Genomic DNA, 27,075 nt, shown 5'->3' on the forward strand with positions numbered 1-27,075 from the left:
TCAATGTCAGTGGTGAATCATTTTAGGCATTTATATTAATTCACAAGAGCAATCTACACTTCAGAACTGCAAAAATAAACCAGTTGTGTAAAGAAAGAAGAGGAAATCAACCTCAACATTCCTAATGTACAACACAAGATTTATTAACAGTAGCATCCGCTCTTTAATAATAAAAATATCCCTGATCTTAAGTGATGTGAAAGCCTGCAAAAATTACCCATTTTGTTTTTCAAAAGGAAAATATTTTCTTTTACGTCTCACATATGAATTAATCATTGAATTGACATTCTGCCAATGTAACAAGTAGATATTAGAATGACAAATTAACTTGAAGAGCAGGAGTTAAAATGAATAATTTATCTGTACAAACACAGCATACTCAAGTCTCTATGAAAGAATTATAATTGTCTTAAATTGCTTTGCTTTAAAAAGGCAGTGTCTATATAATGAAACTCTGGATCACTAGTCTTTGTGTGTGAAAGCAGTTAATAATTAATATGCCAGTCATGGATGTGAACTTGACTGATAGCTGGGTATAGTGTAAGGCTGTAGGGAAGAAATGGAAAGTAGTTCATACAACAGAAGAAAGTAAGTAAGGTGTTAAAAGATGATGATAAAATGACGTCTACATGAAGAAAAAAAATTCAAAACAGTCTGGTTGTGCCAGAAACATCTTTCAGATACCTTCATGGTAAAGTAATTAACATTAAATATTTTAGGTTGGTGGATTTAAAGCCTTCCAGTGTTGCCATTTGTACAATAATTTAGCCTTTTGTATAATTACAAACCTCTAAATGTACGCTAATTTTGGCATGTCACAGTTTCAGTTTTTTCCCTTTAATGATAGTGAAATGATAAAGATAATTTGGAACCAGCTTGATTATTCATCGCAGCCTAACTGTATCCATAGCATAACACAGTAAACTGACACTGGATCTGTTCTAAATTATCCAATCACATCTCTGCTGAGATCTGGTGCAACAGTCACTGTCAGCACTCACAACCTCTTATTAACTCTTTGAGACTTCATTTCGCAGCTTTTGTTTGGTTTAACCATAAAACTATTTTGTTTCATATGGTTATTCAAAATTCTGTACCTGTAACCTGTTTGCTGACATACTAAGATGGATAGTCCTGTGGGCTGCATAACAAGCGCTAGTTGTAGTCAGAGTTAATTACAGTCAACTTGGTGGGCTTATTTATATACTGTGAACTGTGTTTTGACACAGACCGATATGAATATATGACAGTTTGGCCTGAAACATGATGATTCTGGAGTCTTTGTACAATTATTTGGTTTTTGGCACTTGGCAACACTGTAGGCAAAGTTTAGTTTCTCCAACCAAAATGTTTGAGAATTGAGAGTTCTCATTACAATACCTCTTGAGTTGAGACAAATGTACAATCCAGTATTAATAAAACGTGACTGACCTGCAAAGTTAAGGCGGCGTATGTGCTTAAGCAGATGAGTTCCATTGATGGGATCCATTTTACCGCAGAGGCCCACCTTCCCTGGACACAGCTCCTGGTGCATATTGTGCAGGGCATGAGCCATTGCATAGACTGCATCAATGACAAACTGCACTTTTCCTTCTTGCTCATAGTTCGAGTCCTTTCCTATCCGCTCCTGATCTGTAAGACACATAGACAGACTCAATTTAGACACATCACATGCACATACTGTACTGTCAGTGTGTGATTTTGTAGTTACAGGCATTTAAATTGTGAAAAGTGGACCCCTTTGTGGTCACTCATTTGGCTCATTGTTAACCAGGTCAAGAGTGAGGTTGAGTCCATTCATGTAGTTAAGCAACAGTAAGAGAAAGTGAAAAAGATTTAAGAAGTTGATTTAAAAAACTCAATCCAGAAAAAGATCTGTAATTCTATCAGCCACATTATGTAATCAAATAAAATTTATTCACTTAGACTCAATTGGTTTCTTTGAGTGGGACCAGCACAAAGAATTATCTACTCATGAGTTTTTCCCTGACCTTAGTTTAAAAGTAGGCTGATGATGAAGCAGAATATTTACTGCTTCTTCCGGACACCTAATATGCACTAAATTTTCAAAAAAAAAGATTTTGAAAAGAGCATCTTGAAACTCGATTAAAAAACAATTTGAAGATTCTACCTGTGTTTGCCAACAGCCACTAAAACTGATCTTTTCAACACGTCTCTCCTGTGTCACCCCCAATTTGGAAAGCAGCTCAGGTCGGACAAGACAATTTTGTGCAAAACCACCTGGAATGAGCTGAACCTTCTAAATGGAGGGTGTGGCGTCACTCCAAAAGGCATCTAGAAGAAAATGCATTGCTCTTCTCTGAGTCTTATTCTGCCTCTTGCAATTAGCTAGAAGGTAAATATCTGGATCGCTGCAGAGGAGCAAATCAATTCCAATATCTGGAGTGCAAGGTTTTCTCCTCTGGGAAATCTCATCAGTTAAAAACAAAAACTCTTTCTTGTCTCTCCAGCAGGAATACATGGATTTCCCTCTGAGTGATTTTGTAAACATTAGGTCTTGGACTTACATGCCAATGCCATTAATTACTACCTATATGCCTTGTGCCATTTTCCATTAGAAACATAAAAAAACTGGCATATTCCCATTTGATTGAATCAGATAATCCTGACCTGCTTGACAGAATGTCCAAATGTCAATTCAGTCCTTTCTTGCAGGATGTATTTATAAGCCAATACAGTGAGGAATTAGAGATGCAGGAAACGGAGACGGGACAATGATAATCCGCTCATAGGCTCAGTGTAATAACTTGTGATAGGAGTTTATTAATCCTGGCTCAGGTTATTCCATAGGTTTTTGTAACTGCTAATTGCTATGAGGAGGTGGGCTCTAAGAAGGAGATACAACATGTCAATCTTAACTTCTCTGTCCTCCTCACAAGCCTCAAATCTTAAAGCTGCCTCCATGTTACTCTGCTGCATGTGGAAAAGAGATTTAAAAATGCAGGTGTGTTCATATAGATTAACAGTAGACTAATTACCAGGGATGAGCTAATGATAGAGCTGCATATATTTATATACCTGCCAAATGGAATTCAGTTAAGCTTTGCCAGTTAACAGGCACACAACACAGCGGGGGGGATCTGCTGAGTTTAAGTTTGAAGAGGAATATTTCTGAAATAATAGCTATACTGTTGGGCGCAAAATTACCTGACATGTGGAGCTGTTGAACTGGATTGCTTGCCACCACTTTATGAATAAATGTGAAACAGTGGGACCTGAAACAGTGGGTTAGATTTACAATAAATTAGGTTTGTAAAAGTAGCTGAGAAGCTGGATGTACATTCAACATTTGGTGACATTTGGATAAAGCGCCTGTTCCCAATCAGAAAATACAGATTAATGTAAGAAATAAATAAATGTAAGGTTTTTGATTGTAAGATACTCAGTTAGGGAGTTATGAACAACAATATATTTGCCTTTATCATAGTTAAATGTTAAAGATCCTCTCCAGACATGTTTAAAGACAGAAAATCTACAGTTTTGAATATTAATCTAATATGTTTTTTTTTTCACCAAAAAACGTCCATTACCTTGTTAATTTTTTTTTTAAATGAGAGCTATTACTATGTCGTTGAAAAATCATGTGCAAATACAATGTTGGACCACGATTGGCTCCAAACTAATTGTGATGTCACAAATCAGGCTCGTAGATACATGTCTTAAACTGAGATCTGCACAGTGGAGCTCAAACGTACAAGTGAAGTGACAATAATGTCCCCATTGTTGTCTCAATTTACTCGTTAGATCTGCAAATAGTAAGTAAGTAAAGCTTTATTTATATAGCACTTTTGAAAACAGTGTGAACAGTATGACACTACGAAACTTCTACTGTAAATACCTGTTCAACTCAGTACGTCATTAACCTACTTAATGTTTCCAAAACATGGCTGGTATATTATTACCATAATTAACCATATTCATTACCTTACTTGTGGTGTAATATTAAGTTATTTCATTAATTATTCTGATATTTTGAATGTTTTCTTTATTTTGTAGTAGCCTTTCCATCCCTCATTGCTTTTATTTAATGTAATTCTGTATACCTTGTCTTGAGTCTTAAGGAGAGTATATGTATAAGCTTTTGCTTCCTACCTCTCCTGTATAAGGTTGTTTATTTTAAATTCATGCAGAGCTGAGTACATGTAGGTAAATGTGTGTTTGTAAATATATGAATGTCTTTGAGTACATATCAAATTTTTAAATATTTTATAAAAAAAATGTATTTTTTAATTTAGCAAGCAAATAAATAAATAAAAGACTTAAATTTTCATGTATATCCAGTTTCAAACAAATATACCATATATTTTTTTCATTTACTGTCAGTGTAGCAGCTGTTGGCACTGAGGGAAAGCAATTTGTGTAAACAAATGTTGAACAACTGTCATAAAAATGATAAATTCATGAACTACGGTGCAAGTAAAAACCCCACCTTACCAAACAATAACAATAATAGTAATAGTAATATATAGGAGGTCTGTTGTTTCAGGAGTATGTGGTTGTCTTTTCTGTTTATTGACTTTTGTTGACGTTTTGGACGTGTGGATACTAGCGCTCCATATCCAAACATTTGGTAACAGATAGTCATTTATCATGCAACTTTTGTCCCCTTAAGGTTCAAGCAATTTTCTGTAGCCACTTCAATCTGAAAGAGCGCTAGCCCCCAAATCAGTAGAGGTCTCCTTCTGTCAGCCATCTTTCATTTGCTACATCTTGAGCTCCTCGCTGCAGACCAGAGGCATTTTAATGTCTCCGATTATCTCATGAGCTTTTGAAATGCATGAATTATTGTTGGAGGTTACAGCTCAGTAATTAAGGGCCACAGGGCGTTGATTGGACAGAGATTGTCACAGTTTGGCCGACATGCTTATGCCATGGGGAATCCTGCGAGCCAGACTTGGTGTGAGAGTGATATTTTTCTTGCAGGCTTGGCAGGCCACCCACGCTAACTTTGTATTGTCTCTTGTCCATAAGACCATTTCCCTTTTTCCCACTGTCTCTCTCTCTAGCTTCATCCTCGCTGGCATTTTGGCCCTCTCACACACATTTTCCAGGCTGGCGTTTTGCTTTCAGAGAAATCCATTCATATTAAGTGAAGCAGTAGCAAAGTGTGGGTGTCTTCCACTCTGAGGTGTCACATGAGACATTTTGAGACCGTGTGTGTGGGCTCATTCCTTTGACCTTTTTTTTTTTCAGCTTGTGACTGGCCACAGGCCATCCAGTCTTTTTCTGCCAAGGCAGTTGGACTGCCTCTTAAATTAATCTGACACCAGAGCTACAGTATGTGCCCTACTCTTCCATTCCATCATTTGATGTATCATAATTTACAGCTAAAGCCGCTACAGTATTCACGCCTTTTTAGGGCTGGAATTAAACAATTAGTATTATAATCGATATATATTATAATATGTTTTCGAGTAATTGGTCATTTCAATAAAATGTCATAAAATTAATTAAATCTTAATTCTTATCATTTCAAATCTTAACATTTGAGATGCTGAAGTCATCAAATATTTGGCATTTTTCTTAATAAATGACAAACAATTAATTATTTTTGAAAGCTGTTGTCAATCGACTAACCATATGATTCACAACATAATCAATAATGCTTCGATTAATTGTGTTTATATCAAAAACCATTATTTTAATTATAACTTGCAACATTCATGTCTTCAACTGTAAAAACTTGTAATGGCTGACTGTTGACATTACAATAAAGACAACTGTAGCCAGAAAATGTAGTCAGCTGTAATTAGTTAAGATTCATTCTCTGAGCTTGCCAACTTACAAACTCTTCTGTTATCTCATTAATATGATCTCTGCATGCCAACATCTGGAGTTTCATTTATAGAAAATAATCACATTATAAATTACAATCACAATATTAGTTAGAAAAGTCACTATTACTCCCTCAATTATTTTCCTCTAATCACACAGCCCTGTTTAATTTCATCATGCAAAAGAAAATTTCTGTAACACACCAAACTGTTGAGAATATACTGTTCACCACGTCTTACCCAGTGCATGCTGGGAAAACGCTGCAGCCCCCTGCAACCCTGAAGAGGATAAGAGATTTGGAAAATAGATAGTTGGACGGAAAAGCAAAGCACATGCTTGCTTTATCTGCATTGCTGTGTTGCCTCCTGTTCCCACTGATCATTAATAAGCTGCAGAAATAGGGAGCCTATGAGACAGGTCCCTGCTCTACCTTACCTCTCCTTTCCACATTAATCAATATCAGTTTTACATCTCCTTCATTCACAGATAAAAGACAAGTCTCACTTCTTTCACAGTCACTCATGCCCTCCTTATCCTTTGATCACGCTGAGCAGTCTAACCCTCTCAGGACACTGATAATTCTGCAGCATGCCCCATGTGGTTCTCTCACAGCTGCCTCAGAGACAGAGCAAAGCTCTCCACCAGTGGAGAGGCACCAGGAGTGTCACACTTTAACCTCAAACAAATGTTGTGAGACTCCCTCTCCTCGTGCAGCAGAGCTGATAGTCAAGTTTAACACTAAAATGCCTGTAATGAGAAAGGCAAGTGACTGCTTTATACAAGTGCCAACTGCATTCACCTCTACTGCAGTGAGATTCCTTACCATCCTGATTTGCTATGAGTCATAAAATCAACCCCCTGCAACAAGGATTTTAAAATAAAAAATGTAAAGTACATAAACGTTTACAGTACATCATTAAAGGATCATTTACTTTTACTGTATATTATCCTTTATTTTTTAATGTCTTACATTTTAGTGATCACTTGACTCAATTATTTGGTTGATTGTTTAGGTGTTGTACATTTAATTATCAGATTAATGAGCGTTCAATGGTAGATTAAGTTTTATCCAAGCTGTAGTAAAAAAAAAATCAGTTTTATTTTCATCATTTTATATTAAGTGATATGTAGTCATCATTTGTAAGCCCTCTTGTCTTGCTTGTTTACAAACTGCAAATAAAACTGTAATCAAGTCTCACACTTTGAAGCAGCCCATGTTTATTTTAAAGGATAAGGTTGCTGATATTCTATATTCTTCTGAATGTCAACAGATCCCATGAAAAGAGCAAAACCAACAGTGACAGGTATCCTGTAGGGCTGTGCCATATTGTATTGTTCAAGATAATGCTGGTATAATTCTTAAAATGATTTTTAAAAATTAATATCATGATAATGGCAATATTCCGACTTGACATAATGACATCATACTGTTACTTTTGAGTTCCTAAATACATCATCTTGATGTCGTTAATACTAGTGCACCAAACTGTCTGAGAACTGTCCTCAACAGATGCATTATGTACTCTTGTTTGAGTTATGTTTGTTTAAAACCAAGGTGCCTGGCAGTTTAAAGAAATTACTGAGCCTTTTAGAAAAATTAAACTATATAATCACGACCCGTTTTTAAAGATTTACATCTTCAGTAGGAACAAATGAACCTGAGTGCCGCAGACAGGATAGGGATGCCAGAAAGTAATGAATGACTAATACATTGCTGGTTTTGTTTTTCGTGAGATTAGTAAACCGTTATATACTGGTTGGGTCAAATTTGACCCATTTTGACATTTGAAAGCAATAAAATCATTCTAAATTATACTCTTTAAGCCTGATATTTGATAAGTTTTCCTGAAGTGGCCTAGAATATACAAAAATGGAAATATTTCAAAATTATTTACTTTTTGGCACAGTTGGTATAATGTTTTACACATAGAGGGTGTTCTGGGTCAAAATCAAAGACTCGTATTTATTCAAAGGGGTGGTAAAGAGTGGTTATGGACAACCTTGAAACAGTGAAACTATAGATTTGTGTGTATATTTTGTGTGTATGTGTGTATTTTTGTCATTGGGACAGTGGGACAGAGTTTAAGGAGGACCTTGCCACAATCACGAGAACTGCCCATGTTCCCACCATATTGCTACACTTGCCAGGGTTCCCACCGGGTGAGCATCTGCACCTGCAAACAAGCCTATACAAAGTAACAAATCAAACCCATCAATTCCCAGGCAACCAACATAGTGGTTGCCCAACATAGTCCTCCCTATAGTGAAGGGCAGCTTTTGTAGGACTATAAAAAGTACCTGAGCCCCTATTTCACTGATTTTGTGGATCCCTTATTCCAATCTTGCCCTGATTAATCTGTAGCCCCACAGTCAACTTCACAAGGGGACAAAAGAGAGCGAGATGCAACTTTTGCACAGCAAAAAAGGACTGTAAACGTAATGTTTTTTGCAGTTTTGTTTGTTTGAAATTTACAAACCAGTTTGTTGTTTTGTTTTATGACCAATACATTCAATGCAGAGTTGATTGTGTATAGCTGATACAAAAGGAGGCCATGTGGTTTACAGGCAGTATTGATTGATGGTTTTAAAGGTTATAATGAAATCTACTATTCAAAAATGTTGTTGCATCCTTCACTTTCAATGAAATTTATAGAAATAAGTCTGGCTGTTCTCCTGATTTAGATAACATGAGGACCCTAAATGATCACTGTCAAATTTTATTGTAAAACTTCAGCACTATACATTTTGACGTACTGTATTATTAATCTGCATTTACAGATTTAACTTAATTTAACTTGGCTGAACTTATTTTTTTTTCACTATGCTGTTTTCTTACAAACTAATATAGATACTTGTTATTCTCAGTGACCTTCCATATTATGTCTCTAGGGATAAGATGCACATAACTCTCTTTAGATTCAAGATCAAAAGTTTATGTTTGCACAACAGCAGAAATATACATAAACCATCTTTGTGCCAATTTTATAAACCCCTGTGTACACACTGTTCCATATTCTACATCTCAGTTATAGTGAAACAGTTAACAAGTGTTGCGAGCATTATGCAGGGTGCTGATCAGGCGGCACGCTCTGCAACAGTCGCTGGCGTTCCCCAGGGTGCTCTTGCCAGCGTTCTCACCAGCATTTCTGCTGTCAGGTAACCAGGGGTCATTCCAAACAAGTACATTACTAACTCATATATCAGTGTTATCTTCTCTTATCTTATCCATCTGAGTGTTACCCTATACATAACCCTCCATTTTCTCTCTCTGGAGAGCTTAGTGTTGGGACTTACTGTCTGTGAAGACAATGCCAGTTGTTGGTTTTGCAGCCTACCTCTTGAGCAATAGTTGTAGTTTTGTGTATTTAGTCAGTCTGCATTGTGTCAGCAGTACTGTTTTAGCTGTTTATTGTTTTGCCAAGACCTCTTTTGTTAAATCCTGAGGCTATGAATAAATAAACATCAAGATTCTCCTTTTTTTTTTGAGTTTCTACACAAGGGTCCTTCAGTTATCCTTGGACATCGTTACAGACATAATTACAGCACATTTATGAGCATAATGATTACAACCACAATTACAAATGGATGTCAACACATCCATTAAGAAATGGTATATCTCAGACTCATTATGCTCTTTGTCTGGCGCAAGCAACATCCTGCAGTAACATCAAAGCAGCCTTTGAGTCATTATGCACAAAGTGGGTGATATGGATACAATTCTTGTGTCGTAGTGTGTGTAATTTAACTATATATTGCAATATTTAAAGCATATACCTATAATGCCAACATGATTGTGACATCACAACTAGTGATGTCAAACTTTTGAATAATATTTGCATTTTCATATAATCAGGATTTTATCAATGAAAGAGAAGGACTAGATCTAAGCCTAAGAGCTTCTAATGAGGTAATTCAACTTTTCTGTGGAAAAACCATATAAGACACAAAATATTATACACTTTTGTTAGACTTTAAGGATACACAGAATCCATTTGGGTGAGAAACACTCAATGTAAACATACATTTTGTTTGTTTACAAGAAAACTCCACAGGGCACCTTTAACTAGCTAATAGCTTTGCAGTAAATCCTATCATCATGAAGGATATGTTCTTCATTTTTTCTTGAAAAGGTTTTAAAGCAAACTAGTATTTTGTGCATCCCATTTATATAAATGATATAAATGACTATAATATAAAGTAATAGATATTTACAATCTGATACAATCTATTATTTCTATTTCCACATTACTGCAGCCTACATTTTGGATGAAAATATGAAAAGATCTATTTTGTAGAAAGAAGAATATTAATGCACATTTCTATAAATGCTGCTGTATATGTAACTCTTGAAACCTATGATGAAGCTATGAAGAATAAAAGATTAAAAATATTTCCCTTTTTTCCCCTGTTTTCTTTTTCTTGGCCACATTGCTGTGGTATGGAACTTAGTCATAAAACTCTATGTAATCGTTGTGTAAAGCATGTGTGGACGTACTTCACACATACTGTCACAACACATTTTTGTTTACAAATACCAATGTCTGCGTGGAAAGTAGTGTATGCAGATTGTGCAAACACACATCTGGCTTCAGGGCAGCATGGTGGCTCAGTGGTTAGCGCTGTCACCTCACAGCAAGGTCATTACTTTGATTCCCTTTGATTCCCTGGAGTTCGTGTGGTTTCTGCCTAAAGACACATAACTCAGTCGAACAGGAGACTCACAAATGCCCTTGAGTATGAACGTGAGTGATTTTCTGACTTTGTGTTCTGTAATGACGTGATGATCTAATCGGAGCGTCTCCTTAATTCCCCACTCCACCTGCCGTATGCCCCCAAATCACTCATCACAAATCACACTCATGTTATGTACTAACACTGTCTTTCTTAATTTGTTGCACATTATTTTGTCCACACTGTGATTTAAGCTCTTTTTATATCTATATTTATATGGGTATCAATTGCTGATGACATTATATTTAAATAATTTAAATAAAGTTTTAATTTTATATTTGCATGTCTATAATGTAGGACTCATCAAACATATTTTGCAATGTACTTTATAGAATGATCCTGCCATATCAAAATTTAATTGAATCTTTATTTTTTGTTTTTAGTTTAAATTGAAACTGGATATTATCTATTTTTGCAGTTGAATTATAAGATCTAGCTTCAGTTTGTTGAATGATCTCAAAGTCCTCAGCTAGCTTCATCACTTTGGGAGAGCAAACATTAGCAACTGCAGATAAAAATTCTGGTTCTTTAAAATAAGTCAAAAGTTACAAGACAATGGTCTATGTTTCCAACAGGGAACTGCTTAAACAGTCCAATTACCAAGCTTAAAATTCAGTTGTCCATGCCACCTACTGTATGGCTGGGTGATCATATCTGCAGCTATTAAGCAGTGACTCATTGAAATGATGAAGCCCTCTGAATAAGCTATAATTCTGATTTGTGCCTCTGGTTGTTGTTGCCCTCATTGTATTGTTACATTATCCAGTAGAATCGTGTTGAGAAACTTATCTTTATGATCCATAAAGATAAGTTTTCCGCTGCAAATTTACAATGGGTAAAATAATGTTGAAACCTAAGGCTACATACACTTTGCTACAATGTAGGCTTTCATTAGTCACTGTGCTACAGTAGCTAGGATGTGTCAGGAAGAAATATTGCTCTCAAATAATGACATATTAGGATCAAGCTACCCATATTATTTTCTGTAATGTACACAAAACATGTTCCTAACTCGTCCATATGAAACTCTCCAGAATCTTACAAATTGCTACACTTATTGATGCTGGTGTATATTTTAAATGTTACTGTTATTTAATTATTTGACTAGGTTGCTAATTTTAGGTCATATTTTTGATCTTGTTTGCAAATTTGTAGGTGATATCTGATAAATTTTCTCTTTCAGCAGGAACCAGAGACTTGTTTTACATGTGAAAAGTGAAAAATGCACGAAGTACATAATGCACTATTTCACTTTGCAATCTGCAAAGCTAATTAGCAAGACTCGGGATGAGCTGTGAACATTGGCTGTTCTGGCTTCATGTTAATGATCTTAGCAACTTCTGTACATGTTTTTTTTTTAATTAAAATGTAGTTTGTGTTTGATGGTTAATATGATTGAAAATAAAACTACAACAGTCCATGCTAGAACTATGACTGTGGCTAGGCACAAATGCACAAAAACTGACTTTAGGTCCTTCTAAATAATATTGTCATGCACATCTTAGACTGTATATGTTGTGCTGCTTAATTAGTGTTTAAATCTTAGTAAAATGCATCATGTTTTTCCATCTCAAGACAAACTGTGCTATCCAGGGCTGTATAACATAGAGCACTGAGCCTGAAGCCTTTAACTATGCAGCCCAGCTAAGCCATTCACTTGTTATAGCAATGTGGGTAAACACACTAGACTCAGCAGAAATATAGTGCAGCACTGAAATGAGCTGTGAGTTGAACTGTGATTTTGAATATTGAATGTATAGCTGCTCCACTTTTAATAGGTGGGCAATGCTGTCAAAACACTCTCACCATGAGCCAAATGTGTCACCTCCCTCAAGACATCAAAAGAATGTTTTCAAGTTGGTTAAAAGTTTTAACAAAAAAGAACATTAAACAGCTTTTTCCCCCAACAGGAGAATGTCTTACTTGTGCATTTTTTGAGCCCGGACCCTTTCTTCACGGCGTGACGGCTGAGTTTGCAGCTGAAGTTGTTCTCCCAGAACTCAGCAAACCAGATATTCCTTCTGTTGTTTTCCAGCGTTCGGCTGATGAAGTAACGATCAAACCCTAGACAGATCAATGGGTTCATTGTCATTGACACAGTCAGTGTCAGTGTAAAACAGTGTTGCACCCAGTGTGTGAGCCAGAGCTCTGATGTGTTCTACAGCATAACTGATTGAATATAGTGTATGTTCAATTTACTATATATGTTGCTTTGTTAGATTGAATTTTAGTTTTTAGATGTTTCATGATCAAATGATAAGTGTTAGGCATAGCAAAGCAAATGTTATTCTTCTGCAAACAGACAGAGCCCTGCCTAACAAGAAAAGAATATCCCAGAGAAATATGCACATGGTTTTATAATACAGGAAGATACAATGTTTGCACAATGACCATCTCTGTACCTCTGATCGACTGGCGCTTGGGCAGGATGGTGACTGCTCCCTCTGCCATCTCCTCCTGGTGCACAACCGGAGAGATCTTTGAGCCCCAGCTGTCTGAACCCACCCAGATGAAATGACCTGTCTGGTTGGCCTTTTTAGCTGCATGGAGTAGCCGCCTGCAAAGGTGAGGAAACAGATGTTGCCATGGATAAGGTCAGCAACCCAACCAGCTCCACTTTGATTTTGTTTTGCAATTCATTACACAGTGGTCTGGCAGAGGCCGACTGAAATGTGTATTCCCACTTGCTTCTGTGCTGTCCACTGCTGTCGTGTTTTTTTCTAATCTTCAAAGCTATGTTATGTAGCTATTACTAGGCCTTACCTGATATCGTCTTCATTGGCAAAAAGTATGACAACTCTTGCATTTGGGTTTTCTCTGAGTCGTCGGATGATCTTGTCAAACTCTCCCTGCTTGGGCTCCCGAGGAATCTTGACAGACTGGGAGATGCACACACCCCCTAAACAAACACAAGTTTATACATGTTATATGATAATTTGGAGAAACTGTAGAATAAAAGCTTCACAGAATCAGATAAATCACAGATATATATGCATACAGTTGTGAATTAAACATGAAAACATGACACTATACAAATGTAGTTGTGTGAATTGAATTTAAATGTAATTAGATACTAATAAACAATCATAGCTGAGGTAATGAAATTGAGGGCTTTATGGCTACTTCACCTGTTTACACAGGGAATGCTTAGAAAACTGACACTATAATTGTGAAACACTGTGTTTCCCTAAAGAGTGATTGACCAGCAGAAGGATAATTGATTGCCTTGCTGCCCTCAAGACAACTTTAAGACAACATTCGCAAGATTTCAGAGTGAGACTTCTCCTTGAGCAAGACTTGGTTAGACACAATAACAAACAGTTAAAGTTAGTTAAAAGATTTATTTCTCTGTAGGGTTCTTTCCATAATGTTGTCAGACAATTATAATAACAATCTGAGCCTGTCAGTGACAAAAACAAGCACTTTTAGTGGATGTACATTGACCCTGCAGCGCTCTCACTCAATACTGGACCACTTTCAAAAATCGTTGTCCCCATTAGTCACTTACATACAAAATGAAAAAACTAGAGTCCAGGTTGAAAATCCCAAAGTTTACATTTAAGTTTGAACGGGACAGACAGGATTTCTTACCTGGTCCCCACACATGCAAAGATTTTATATTTTGTCAGCAAAAAAGAAACTGCAATACTCAATGCAACAGCCAATGACAATTCATGATGAAACAAATCGTTTTTTAATTTGTTCTATCAGCAGATCAGACAACACATGCTGCCTTTGTCCAACCACTATCTCCTCTGAATTCATCATCTGGCCCTGTAAAAACATTTCTTTTTTTTCAGCATGAATTAGTGCACATGCTACAAATTTTGTAAGTTTGTCTTTCATCTTATGCTCAGTTTTAACATAAATTGTTTAAAGCAAAGTCAGGATAGAGGCCAGACAGCGTGATATCTACAGTAGATCCCTCATGACCAAATGCAAACACAAAATCTTTTAATGTGTGCCTGCCTGTGCTGCATCATTTGAGTGTGTTCATCTCTGCATCAACAAGAGAGGGAACTACATAACACATGAACTGCGTAGACATGCTAGGTTTTAAAAGTTGTGCAGTTTTCCTTCCCCACTTCAGATGTGCTATAGGTCCAATAAACACACTTTTACTATCTCTCATCCTGAAAATTAAACAATAAATTTGCAGACCTGTTGAATTAGTTCTTCTATCAGAACCACATTGCACTACTGCAGTTTGAGTCACGTAGTGTAATACATTTACTCATTATTTGTGGACACCAAGTACTTTGCAGCACTAGGAGCACATACATTCTTAGTATGGGTGACCACTGTGAGATAACTTTTTCTTCTATCTTTAATGCCATGCTGTACCAAGTGAAATGCCCAAAAACATACCCAAGGGTTAGTAGATTGTTTATCAGACTGACGTGCCATTTTGTTTTACTTCATTAATTCAGTTTGATGTCAGGTTCACCCAGTTTCTCTTTGGGAGAGGGAGTTATTTTGTTTTGTTTGGCACTAACCAATCAGTGATGTATCCCTCCCACTGGCTTAACTTTCAGTATAAACAAAAGCTGAGTTAGCGGTCTCTGAGAGCAGTTAATGTTTTTCACAGTGATTGAAGAAATCTGCCGATATAGGAGACATTTTTTCTGGAAGTTGACTCACAACAATGTGTTCAGCTTTGTCAATCTCATTCAAATTTGTAGCCATTGTAGCTCTAAGCAAGGCAATTTTAGTTGGTTGGTCAGCCCACTACTTTAATCCAGAATGAAATATCTCAACAACTATTGGATGAATTGCCATAAAATTCACAACAAACATTCATGGTCCCCAGAGGATGAAGCTTACTGGCTTTGGTGATAGCGCCACCATGAGGTTCACTTTTTTTTCGTACTTTCATTGCAATTCATTCATAATTTGATACATACACAAAATGCATATTTTCATGTCCTTGCAATTTTTTTTTGTATTTTAGACACCCGGTAATAAAAACAAGAAGAAAAAAAATATATATATATAAATAAATAAATAAATAATGATAATAATAGTAATTGCATCCATGTATGCATATACCTGCATACACACAAGTATTTATCTGTGAATACATACATTTTATATGTACATACAATGTATATGTGTATCTACTCCTTCTCTGTAGATATGCTCTACTGAGCCGAAGATCTGCCTCTGTCCTTTTATAAATTCTTTTGTCAGTCTCAGTTTAAATAATTTCATAAGTTAATCGGTGGCCTTGTATCTCATCCACTTAAACGTCTTTTATACTCTGTCTCTTCATTCAACACCACATGTTATTCTCTCAATTTTTGAGATTTCCTGTACTGTTACTTTCCATCTTTGAACTGATGGAGTCGAGGGTTTTAGCCAATTTCTAGTTATTGCTTCAGGGCTGCGATACTGAGTATTCTCAAAATTTTGCATATAATTTCCATGCAAATTTCCTCCAATATTTAGAATTTGTTGTTTTATGAATTTCTCTGCATACTTGCTTCCATTCTTCTTCATTCAGCTGATCTCCTATTTCAGAAATCCATTTTTGTTGAAAGCTATTATTGGTGTCCATATTGTTCTCAAGAGTTTTATATATTTTTATATATTTAGTTTTTGATTATCTAGGTTGACACCCAAGTTATTGGTTATTGTCCAGGTTGAAAAATACTGAATACTCCCTTTAAGTGGTAATTAGCAAATGTCATCATGCTAACACGCTAAAGTAAGATATTGAACAAGGTAAACATTACACCTGCTCAAGGCACCATTGTACCTAAGCACAGCCTCACAAAGCCCTAGCATTGCTGTAGATCCGTATGGTGCCTTTCCATTACTGGGACTTAATGACCCATAACCTGGAGCTTTCCATAACCTGAACCATTGAGAACTTCTAGGGCAAAGGTGGTCAACTGCGCTTTGCTTTTCCATTTTATTTTACTATCTGGGAAGGATTGGATATACGTAATTGTAAAGGTGAGTGAGCACCCACGAGCAAACCCAAGACTCAAGTACCTGGAACTTGATTTAGTAACCCCTCCTAAAGGAAGCTGAAATTTAGCTCCCACAACTTCCAGTCAGCTTCAGTTACGGGTCTAGTCCCCGTAATGGAAAAACACCATTTAAGTGTGCACCACAACCATAACCATAAACATTTTTTTGTTTATATTTTTATTTTTCCAGCACTATTTTTCTAAATCCTGTCTGCAAAGCTCTGATTTGGTGTTGATTCATGTGTCTGTAACCAGGCAAGATGATTTATAGATTTATAGATGCTGTTAATACAGCACCGAATTAGCCACCTACATCTCCTCTGTGGAAAATTCTCATCCCAGTCATTGTGCTCGGCGACTTTAACCATACCAACCCATCCACTGAACTCCCCAATTACAAACATCAGGTGACATGCCCCAGCAGAAGATCTAACACATTCAACCACTGCTATATTACAATTACAGGGCTGCCAACTCTCACGCATTGACCATGATACTCATGCAATTGACACTTTTCACATGCTCTCACGCAGCGTGTTCATTTTCTCACACAGTGGAAAACAAATTCATAACTGATAACATCACGGTGCGAAAAGAGAGCACTAACAGCGCATGGACAGACAAGACAGAATAGCACAGCGCGCAGGAGGAAAGCGAGAAATACACACACCTGATACTGATACTTACCTCCCAGACAAACTCATTGAGTTCTATTGGAGGTTTGAACAGACTCCTGTTCCTCCTTACTCTCCTCCCATCCCCCCTCCACCCCCATCCATTCTACATCCAGGAGGAGGTGGTGAGGGCCATGTTCAGAAAAACAAACAAGAGGAAAGCAGCAGGCCCAGACAGGATCAGTCCAACTGTACTCAAACACTGTGCAGCTCAACTGGCTCCAATGTTTACCAACATTTTCAACACCTCCCTCTGACAATGCCACAGGGCTTCAAGGACTCAGTCATAATCCCTGTGCCAAAATCAATCAAGATCTCCTCTTGGCTCCTCTATTTGAAAATCTACACTACCCCTCTGATGGATACTTATCACTTTGCTTACTGAGCCAACAGGTCTGTTGAGGATGCTGTTAAACTACCCCTCACCTAACACCTATGCCCGCATCCTATTCATTGACTTCAGCTTGGCCTTAAATACAATAAACACAATCTCTTCAATAAACTGCTCGATATGAATATTGTTCCCTGCATATGCCACCGGATTCGAAGCTTCCCGTGGAGAAGGCAACGGAGGGTAGAGATGAATAGCCTTTAATCACGACCTCTGACGCTCAGCATGGGCGCCCCCCAGGGTTACATTCTCTCCTGGTTCTTTACATCCTACCATAGCACAGTCTCCATTCTTAAAATATGCAATGAGACAACCATAACTTCACTCATAACCGACAACAACAAAGACCAATACCGTGAGGAGGTAGCCCAAGCAATCACTTGGTGCCTTGATAACAACCTCCAGCTCAACACATCTAAATCACAAGAACTCATTATAGACTTCAGGCTCAGCGCCCCCCCCCCCCAAACCCCCATTCACATCTCTGGAGAACCCATAACCATCACTAACTCATTCAGATTTCTTCTGCATCAATACAGACTACATTACCAAAAAAAGCCCAGCAAAGTTTTGCCTAGGACAGCTCAAGAAATTAAAAAAAAAAAGTGAAACAAAGCCTCCTTCAGTTTTACACAGCCATCATTGAGAGCATATTCACCTCATCTGTAACAGTTTGGTACAGCAGCATGAACAGTCACACACATAAAAAACTGCAGTGCATAGTCAATAAATCATCCAAGATTATTGGCACCTCCCTCCTATCAGTTGAATCACTATCACAAACACACAATCAAAAGAGCAAAACAATCATCTCTGATCCCTCTCATCCTGCTCACCACCTCTTCCAGCTGATACCCTCTAGGAGGCACTACTGGTCCCCGCCCACCAAATCATCCAGTATTAAAAACAGTTTTTTTCCCCACTGCAACATGGACTCTGAACTCTGCTCACTAAACCTGCATTTAAAAGCTCTGTGTCAATTTTGTAAATATTGTCTGTAATTGCTGTCCAGTAGTAATCTGTGAATATTGTCAGTTTTGCTAGTCATGTGTCTAATGTGATGCTGATATCTTTATATGTTTGATGCTATTGACACTGTTGAATTGAGCCTCAGTGCTGTACTGAAAGCAAATTCCACCGACCTCGGTTGTGTGGCCATTAATAAATGATTGAAGGATTGAATGAAGAGTGATGCATGTTTGACCCTAAAAGTGATGCATGGTAACCCTAAAAATCACACTTTAACTGTCTTGACACTTTAAATAATCCTTCATTTTATGGCAGACTGCTGGAGGGAGTGTAACTTGGCTGCAGTCGTGAGAGCATTTCATCACTTCAGCCTTTGTGTGTGATGACCCACTTGTCCACTTGACTCAAACAGGCTCAATTATCAGTCATTTTGGGTACTTACTTAACTGATCCATGGTTTTAGATAAGTGAGAAACATGCAAGCCACGTTGTCACTTTGCAGTTTCTCACATGCCGCAGTCGTAAGTAAAGTTTATTTAATATAGCACCTGTCACAGAACAAGGTCACAAAGTGCTTCACAAGAGTAAAATTGTTAAAGAAATAAGACCATAAAATGCTACAATATAATATATAATAAAAGAAACAAACAATAAATCATAAGCAACAACATACCTTAAAAACATAAGAAGGAAAAACAAACGTCAGGCACTCATGCTTGGAGCAGGAATAAAAAACTCTAGTGTTAAGTTAAAAAGCCTTTATTCAACATGGCTGCTTACAATAAAAACCGACTGGTTTCGACCATAAAGGTCCTCTCCAGGGTACAAGGGCGAACAAACAACAAGCAAACATTTTATAAACTTGGCAGGGGGTGTCACCCAATCCTGATTATTGAGTGAATGCAGGTGGGTGACAGCAATTGGATCACAATGAGAAGCCATGTTCAAGTACTCAAAAAGTATCCTGCACAGAAATGAGAAAATAAATGACCAAAACAACATTAACATTATATGCATCAAATCAATACATTTCCAAAAATGATCAATCACTTAAATTATGCGACCATATACATGAATTCAAATGCATCTGTATGAAAAGTAAGGCCTGTGATCCAATTGTATTGCACAGTGCATTGCCTGATCAAATGTAACACCAAGATTTATTAGACTGTACAGCTGAAGAAAGGAACCCAATACACTGAGCAACCTAAGAGGACTATCCTGGTGTTATCTTAGGAATGTCTTCACTAAAATTAATGAAAACTAATAGTGACAAATAGCCTCTATGTCCAGCCACGCTCATGCAGTCTGTCTTTGCCACAATGGCTGAGCTGCTTTCTTTTTCTGCTTCTTATTTATAGTAAGATGCCTTCCAGATAACAACAGACTTATTGTATGTCAGATCAAGGCAGTTGCATAAAATTTTCAAATCAAGACATTAACAACCTGCGCATGTTTTGTAATTGAATTAAGTGAACACTGGATTCAGCACAAGTTGAATTATGTCACTGCAGCAAAAAGTGGACACAAAACTTTAATGTTTAAACTTATAAGCTAACAATAAGATTTAGATGCCTGCAAAGAGAAGATGTGCTTTTACAGAAGAGGAGATGTGAAACCCTCATAATGTTATATTTTGTTTTTAATGGGAGTTCATTCAGTCAGTCAATCAGGCAGTCCAACCAGCTTCTCTCTCCTTATGGTATGAGATACTAATTCAACTACTGTTTGGTAGACTGCAACTTTGCAACTGCAGAAACTAGATGTATAGCATCTTGACTTTTCTGTATACTGAGTTCAAGAGCTTAACACACTGCAACTTCAGAAAACACAAGCAGATAGGCTAAAAACAAGTATCCACTGTGAAATCATATTTAGAAACAGAAAAGCAACAACTGGAGCCAGTATCTCCAGTTATTTCAGAGTCAAGGTATTAAAACTAAAATAAATATTGGTAGCTCATATTCAAACTTCATTGAGGAGTGGCAAATGTTGTTTTATTTATTTACATATTTGCACTGTTTTTCCAAATATGTGTTTTCAAACTTTTTATCTTCATTTGCTTGTGCTTTTTCTATTGCTTGTGTTTTCTTAAAGCTGCACTATTCAATATTTTTATATTAACAATGGATAAAATGACTATCTGTGATGTAAATGTAAAAATAGCATCTTTCAGCTCATTGTTTTGTTTTTCAGGCCCACAAATTTTAAAATCTAAAAACTGACTGCATATTTCCTGCCAGAAACCAAACAGCAGACAAAGTTAGCAACTAAATGGTGAATATATTGGAGTATTTAACAGCTAAAGAGTCAGATATTTCCCTCTGGAGTGGCAGAGCAAAACAGATCTAAAAAGAGAGTAAATATTGGACTTAAATCAGGTGGACACAAACACAACTTCAAAGGAATGATAATATTGCTCTATGTCTGCTGGATGAGTAAAGAAACAACTGTTTGCCAACACATTCACCATATCAATTTTGTTCCACTGCCAACAAGTGGCCAAAAATATAAATAATTGCTGTGCAGTGTGTTGAGCTCTCTCGGCTGCTGTGAAATCATATGACCAGACTAATGAGACACAGACTGTACACATGACACTCAACTACATACACAGGGATGCTGTACAGTATATTGCATGGAATCAGCTACATGTACCGTAATACCGTAACCATTAAAAGATCCTGGATTAAATCTGTAGGATGCTGAACTCCATATGAACTGACAAAGGCAGCAATTTTTGGTGTCACTTCCTTACTTCTGCCTGTATTTTACTTTAGCAACAGCCCATTTCCTATGTCATTGGTTTCAAGTAATAATTCGAGGTAAAACATACTGTAATTTCCTGCTCAAGTCAGGACTTGTAAAAACAGCAGTGAGTCTGCTAACCTTGCAGCAGTCCTATAAAAAAACAAAAAAAAAAAATGCCTGCTTTTAATCCCACTGCAAACTACAGTCTTCCTGCTCTGTGCTCTAATTTGAATACATTATGTAAAGACCTCTTTGTCAGTGAGTACAGTTGTTTCCTGAAGAAAAGGGAAAAAAATAGCAACACTGATGTCCTCATGCTGAATACTGATAGCACTAAATCACCAATAATGATCAGTTATTGCTGGATTAATGAGGATGCACGCCACCTAGTAATTTGATGGAGGTCAGAACTGGATGGGATCACATGTAGATTTCATATGAACAGTGATAGCTAATGACATTTAAAATGACAGTTGTGAGCTATTTACCATAATAATGTTCTCAATAGCTGTACAGTGGTTTTGATAATGAAATGTGAACAGCAGAAAAGTCACAAAAGTTCATGGAGGAGTTTAACTGACAACATATTCAAAAGAGGAAAACACTGTTTGATGCTAGGAAGTAACTCTATATTATAAATGCAGCAGGAAGGTAAAACCATCACAGGAAAAGACAAATCTTCTAGGTTTGCTGAAGGCTTGCTTTGCGTCAGCAGGTTGTTTTTGTGGATGTGTGAGGAGATTTGAAATAATCTCCCCTTGTAAATTATTCTCTTTTCCTACTAAGTGTACACTGTGTAACTTTAACTGTCTATGTGGGTCTGACATGTCAGGAAAAATTACTGTCCAATGATGGTGTATGTATTTCAAAACAAATTCCCAAGATATGTTTTCCCTTGCAAGTCCCATCAGTGTTCCTCATGGTATACTTTGATCTGTTTTGCTGTGTCCGTGCTCAGTTCATGTTCAATTAAACCAAAGAAATACAATAGTATTAGTTCTGAAAACACAATTTGTTGCTTTTCTGCTCCACTGAGTTTCCTAATTGTACATATTTCCCTTGCTATTTGTTCACCACACATGTCTTTTTATGTGCTTAGTCTGTGGAGCCACTCAAGTAAATAATTAACACGTGGAACGTAACATCTTGACTTCTTTTTTCTTTCTTTTCTGAGCGTTGGTTGCTTCTGACTTTGTTGTTAGTGATAAAAGGACTGTTTCATTTTTGTGCTTTTGGAGCGTGGTTGGTTGGTTGATCTCAGACTTCAACGTGAAATATTATGTTGAATCAAGTGAGAGCATACTGTACATACTAGTTACATATCACTTATGCACAAATTGAAATAAGCACTTTCACTTTGGTCAATGACCAGTGTCATATACTGTAAAATGATACATGCATAAGTACAATTTCGGATGCAAAACAGAAGGTATTAGTATCACAGTGATATTAATCCAGAATATATTTTCAGAAATAGAAAGGTGAAGTATAGGAATGATGTGCAAAAAAAGCATGTAGGCTTTACCTTTTAAGTCTGTAATCTGTACTTTCAAACTTTTGGTAACATAAAAAAATAATATTGCAGACAGTTAAGTTGTTTTTTTTAATATATTTTTTGGGCTGTCCCACAGATATTTGCAGGACATGGTCTGTGTCAGAGTGCAGCAGCTAGAAAAACACAGCCCCAGAAAAATAAGTGAGAACTGAAAATCAATATCAAATTTAGTCATGTTTACCTTTGCCAAGCAGGTCATGTTTTCGGTTCTGTTTGTTTATTGGAAGGATATCTCCAAATATTAGGAGAGGTCAATGAAACTTCAGCCAAGGCCCAAGGAATCAGTGATTTGTTTTTGGTGCAAATCTGGATCCAGGCGCAGAACCAGGAATTATTTAAAGGATTACTAAAACATTGCAAGACGGGAAGTTTTTAATGTTCTCACAACTTTGTAAAGCACCACTGACTGACATTGAATGACATTGACTGACTTGAGGTATTGTGTCCAATATACTGGTGCCTGGATATTATACTTTTTCTTTACACAGCTCAGCTTCACCAAAAGAAAAAAAGACATATAGCAAGCATGAAAATACCTATATGTTACTTTTTAGTACTGGCTGCTGTCACATAAACAGGTTTTGTTACAGGCCAATACAGGAATTCTTCATTTTAATGAACTGCAGCTGCGGTGAAAATAACATTTCCAGGAATGTTTAATTTGCTGAAGCACAAAGGAAGGAGCACAATTGGCTTCAGGCCTTTTGACATGTCAGTGTGAAAAGTGTTGAAGGCTGACATTATAGTAGATATTATTCAGTTTTGTGTTTTGTCTCATTGAATGACTTCACACCATTTTGCCTTTGTAAAACTCCACACGCCATTCACAAAAACAAATTCAAGAGTTGGACTCCCCCTCCCTAAAATTACTGAAATTAAAATCTGTAAAACAGCTGTGTTATTATAAAGGCTATACTGAACAGGGAAATATCATAATGTAAACGTGTGTTTGTTTGTATTTTCTCTGAATGTTTATGGCTTTGTTTTACTTCATATCATTGCTCACCATCAAATACTGTCACAGCATGATCTCTTGTAATGCCTTGATATATGCTCATAGTATTTATTGTGTCCGCTATGTTTACGATGAATACTTACATTTATACCTAAATTAAAGTACCAATTTCATGATAACATACTGCAAGGTTAGTCAGATACCTTAGTCCACAATAATACATCTATACATAAGTCTTTATTTTTTACAATTTGTATTTGTATAAATATATATATAGATAATAGATATAATTATGGACCATCATTCTCCATTTATGTAATTTCTTGTTTCTAAATTGAGCCTTTTTAAGGCTAATTTTTCCCTTAAATTAAATCAATTATATTTTTTCTGAAAAACTTGAGCAGTTTACTGGACTTAAAATGACACCATTTGATGGCAGATAGAAGTGTGTTTGTCCATATAATTACCGTATAAAAATTCAACTTCATGTATAATATTCATGGGAACTATGGCAGCTAAGACTAAATAAAAACAGATCAATCATGTAGTCATGAGTGATTAAATGTCAAAATAGAAAAAAAATTGCTAAATGTATTATTGTTCTTTCTTTTTTTAGTTTAATGGTACTTTGGCAAACAACAAAGTGGTCCACTGTCTCCATCCATTGTGGTTGGAGGAATGGGACATTTTGATAAATACAGCCCGTTACAGCACAGCAAGAAAAAATTTCCTTTCTGTCGCCTCTGACTTTGTCAGAAACAGATATGTCAAGCGAAACATCTCTGTTGTGTTATCTGCTGGAAATTTGGCTTCACAACATTGTTGTAAATTAAAATGGCTTAATTTTTTTACGCCCCGGATCAGCCCATCATGGAGGAGTCAAAACCTGTGAGCGTTTGAAATTTTGACCTTTAGTTCGTATTTTTCATCCATCAAGCTAATCACTGTAATGTTTTAAACACCAGAACACAATGCCGAATTGAATCATCCCTCAAAGTTTTAGCAGCGTTGGATGTTGGTGGTGCCTGCCACATCACATTTAACTTAAAAATATGTGATCCTTAATTACGGAGCCCTCCATCAGGCAAGGGCATAACTTTGGTTTGAGAAGTAATGGGGACACAATAAAACAAGGGTCTTCCCTCAGGAAAAATTGTGACTTGAATCCAAATTCCAGCATTTTCTACATATATTTAGGGACTACGGTAACATATAACCTACCAGCAACTCAGTGCGGCTTCTCCCTACCTAACCCTCCCTGTCTTCCATAGGCACCCCCACCTCATCTAATCTCTGATATGAAAGCAGAGTCAAGTTATCCTATTGAGTCTAACGTTCAAGTAAACTAGCAACGAGAGAGACTATGCTCTTCATACATTGTTGACGGATACTTGCTGCAGTTTAAATTGGACTCATTTTCATGCTGTTTTATAACCATCTTCAATATTTAGTTTGTCAAATCGCTTTTTCTCTCCTTTGGAAGTATGTGAAGGGCTGATGACTGTTTCGCTCACCAGCCAATGTTAGTAATAGTAGCAACATAACCTAGCAAGAGTGTATCTATGTTGGCTCAGTGAATGTTAGCCTAATATTAACAGAGACAGAGAGAAGAGGGGGAGGGGGCACTGGGAGCTTGAATAGGCACTGTTTCCATGTGGTCCTAGTGCATACAGTTTCTCCTGTTTTTTTTTTTTTTGTTGTTGTTGTTGTTTTGTTTTTTTTTTTAATATAACGTTATATACGTATACTGCCTTCTGAAAAACTACGTCATATGTCCCCTGTGACACCCTCCCAAATTACACCCCTGCCATCAGGACAATAAGTCTACACTTCTGAGTTATAACTAGAGATATCCCATTAACAGATAGATTGACAAGAGCCTTTCACTGCAATCCCTCTTTCAAAGTGCAAGACAAGAAAAAAACCATGGCTGCATAATGTTCTTTTTTTATTTTTCACCTCTCTTCTAAGCAAGGGCAGTGCTTCCAATCAAACCAATTGACTTCTCCCTGACCTCTTTCATATGACTACAGTCCAGAAACGCCTTAAGCAGAGCTGAATCTGCACAGTAAACCCTAAGAATAGGACTGCTTTAGACTGTGGCTTACCTAATTGACTCTGTAATAGTGTCATAGTTCAGTACCACCAAATTGAGTGAATTTTCAAGCATGCTTTGGCAACAGTGATACCCTGAAAAATAACAAAAAGGCCTCCCAATGCAGCTCCAAGTTTATTGCCCTTAATACCCAGAGAAGCAACAAACAGTGTTGAGCATTTGATACCACATCACCCTCTGTACTTAGAACAGACCGCTCCAAGCCAAATACATCAACATGTTAATAAATTAAACTATCCATCATGTTATAATCAATATTTTATATGAACAATGGGTCAAATGACTATGTGTAAGTAAAAGCAGTCACTCAACTGTTTTGGTTCACTCTCATCAACGTCATTTCCAGCAGCAGCAGGCAGCTGTTTCCAGCAAAAAGCTCTGACACTGTACACTACCCACCAACAAGAAACAACAGACGGACAAAGTTGTTGACTAGGTGGTCAACATGATGAAGCATTTAGCAGCTCAAGGGTAAAATGCTGTCTAGGCCGGAATCTAAAATGGTATTTTACATTTGAAAAAGATGTCTTATATTCAAGAACTAGACAATTACGTGTTGACAAAATCAGAAATCCTTTTTGAGTGGAGAAAATACCACTGTAACAATGGCTCCAACAGCAAGTGATGCATTATGGGCTGTTTGTAGCTTTAATGTTGCTAGGTTAGCGAGTGTATTCAAGTCTGTTTATAGTGTGTCTTTTAGAGTCAGTTGGCACTAAAAGTGTTTTGTTAGCTGAGTTTAATCTGCAGAAGTTTCTGAATGCTCATAATGTGTTTTTGGCTACGGAGGGAACAAACAAGTGAAAACAAGTCGAAAGAGTCTTCTGATGTCTTTTCTGTGGACACAGACCAGGGGTCCAAATCGTCTGTCAAGTACATAAGAATTACTTCCGTCACGGATGATGAGGAGCTCCAACAGACAAAAAAAGCCAACTACCAAAGTAATAATTTTGACCTCTTCCAAGACAGGTGAGAGTGTGTGACTGATACATGGCTACATAAATATGGAATTTATGTTGTGCTTTTATGGAAGTATTTCACTTTTACAAGATAAAACGCTTCAAGGATGAAGACTCTCTTTTCCTTGCATTGACAGTATCTCAGGAGAAAGGGTGTAAAAAGGGGAGTCATCTTATATTTGGGGCAGTACATTATATTTCTC

The 27,075-nt window shown here is 36.9% G+C and overlaps 1 protein-coding gene across 1 annotated transcript in view; it reads right to left on the minus strand.

The window, feature by feature from the left end:
* Positions 1-27,075, minus strand: part of LOC121894572 (metabotropic glutamate receptor 4-like) — a 167,380-nt gene that overhangs the window by 23,948 nt on the left and 116,357 nt on the right. The window contains exons 5-8 of the mRNA XM_042407267.1: positions 13,291-13,426; positions 12,930-13,084; positions 12,451-12,591; positions 1,432-1,632 (exon numbers count right to left, since the gene is read on the minus strand). Coding sequence (XP_042263201.1) covers positions 1,432-1,632; positions 12,451-12,591; positions 12,930-13,084; positions 13,291-13,426 — 633 coding nt within the window. The remainder of the gene's footprint in view (positions 1-1,431; positions 1,633-12,450; positions 12,592-12,929; positions 13,085-13,290; positions 13,427-27,075) is intronic.

This window comes from Thunnus maccoyii, chromosome 3, assembly GCF_910596095.1.
Source record: "Thunnus maccoyii chromosome 3, fThuMac1.1, whole genome shotgun sequence".
Classification (NCBI taxonomy): Eukaryota; Metazoa; Chordata; class Actinopteri; order Scombriformes; family Scombridae; genus Thunnus; species Thunnus maccoyii.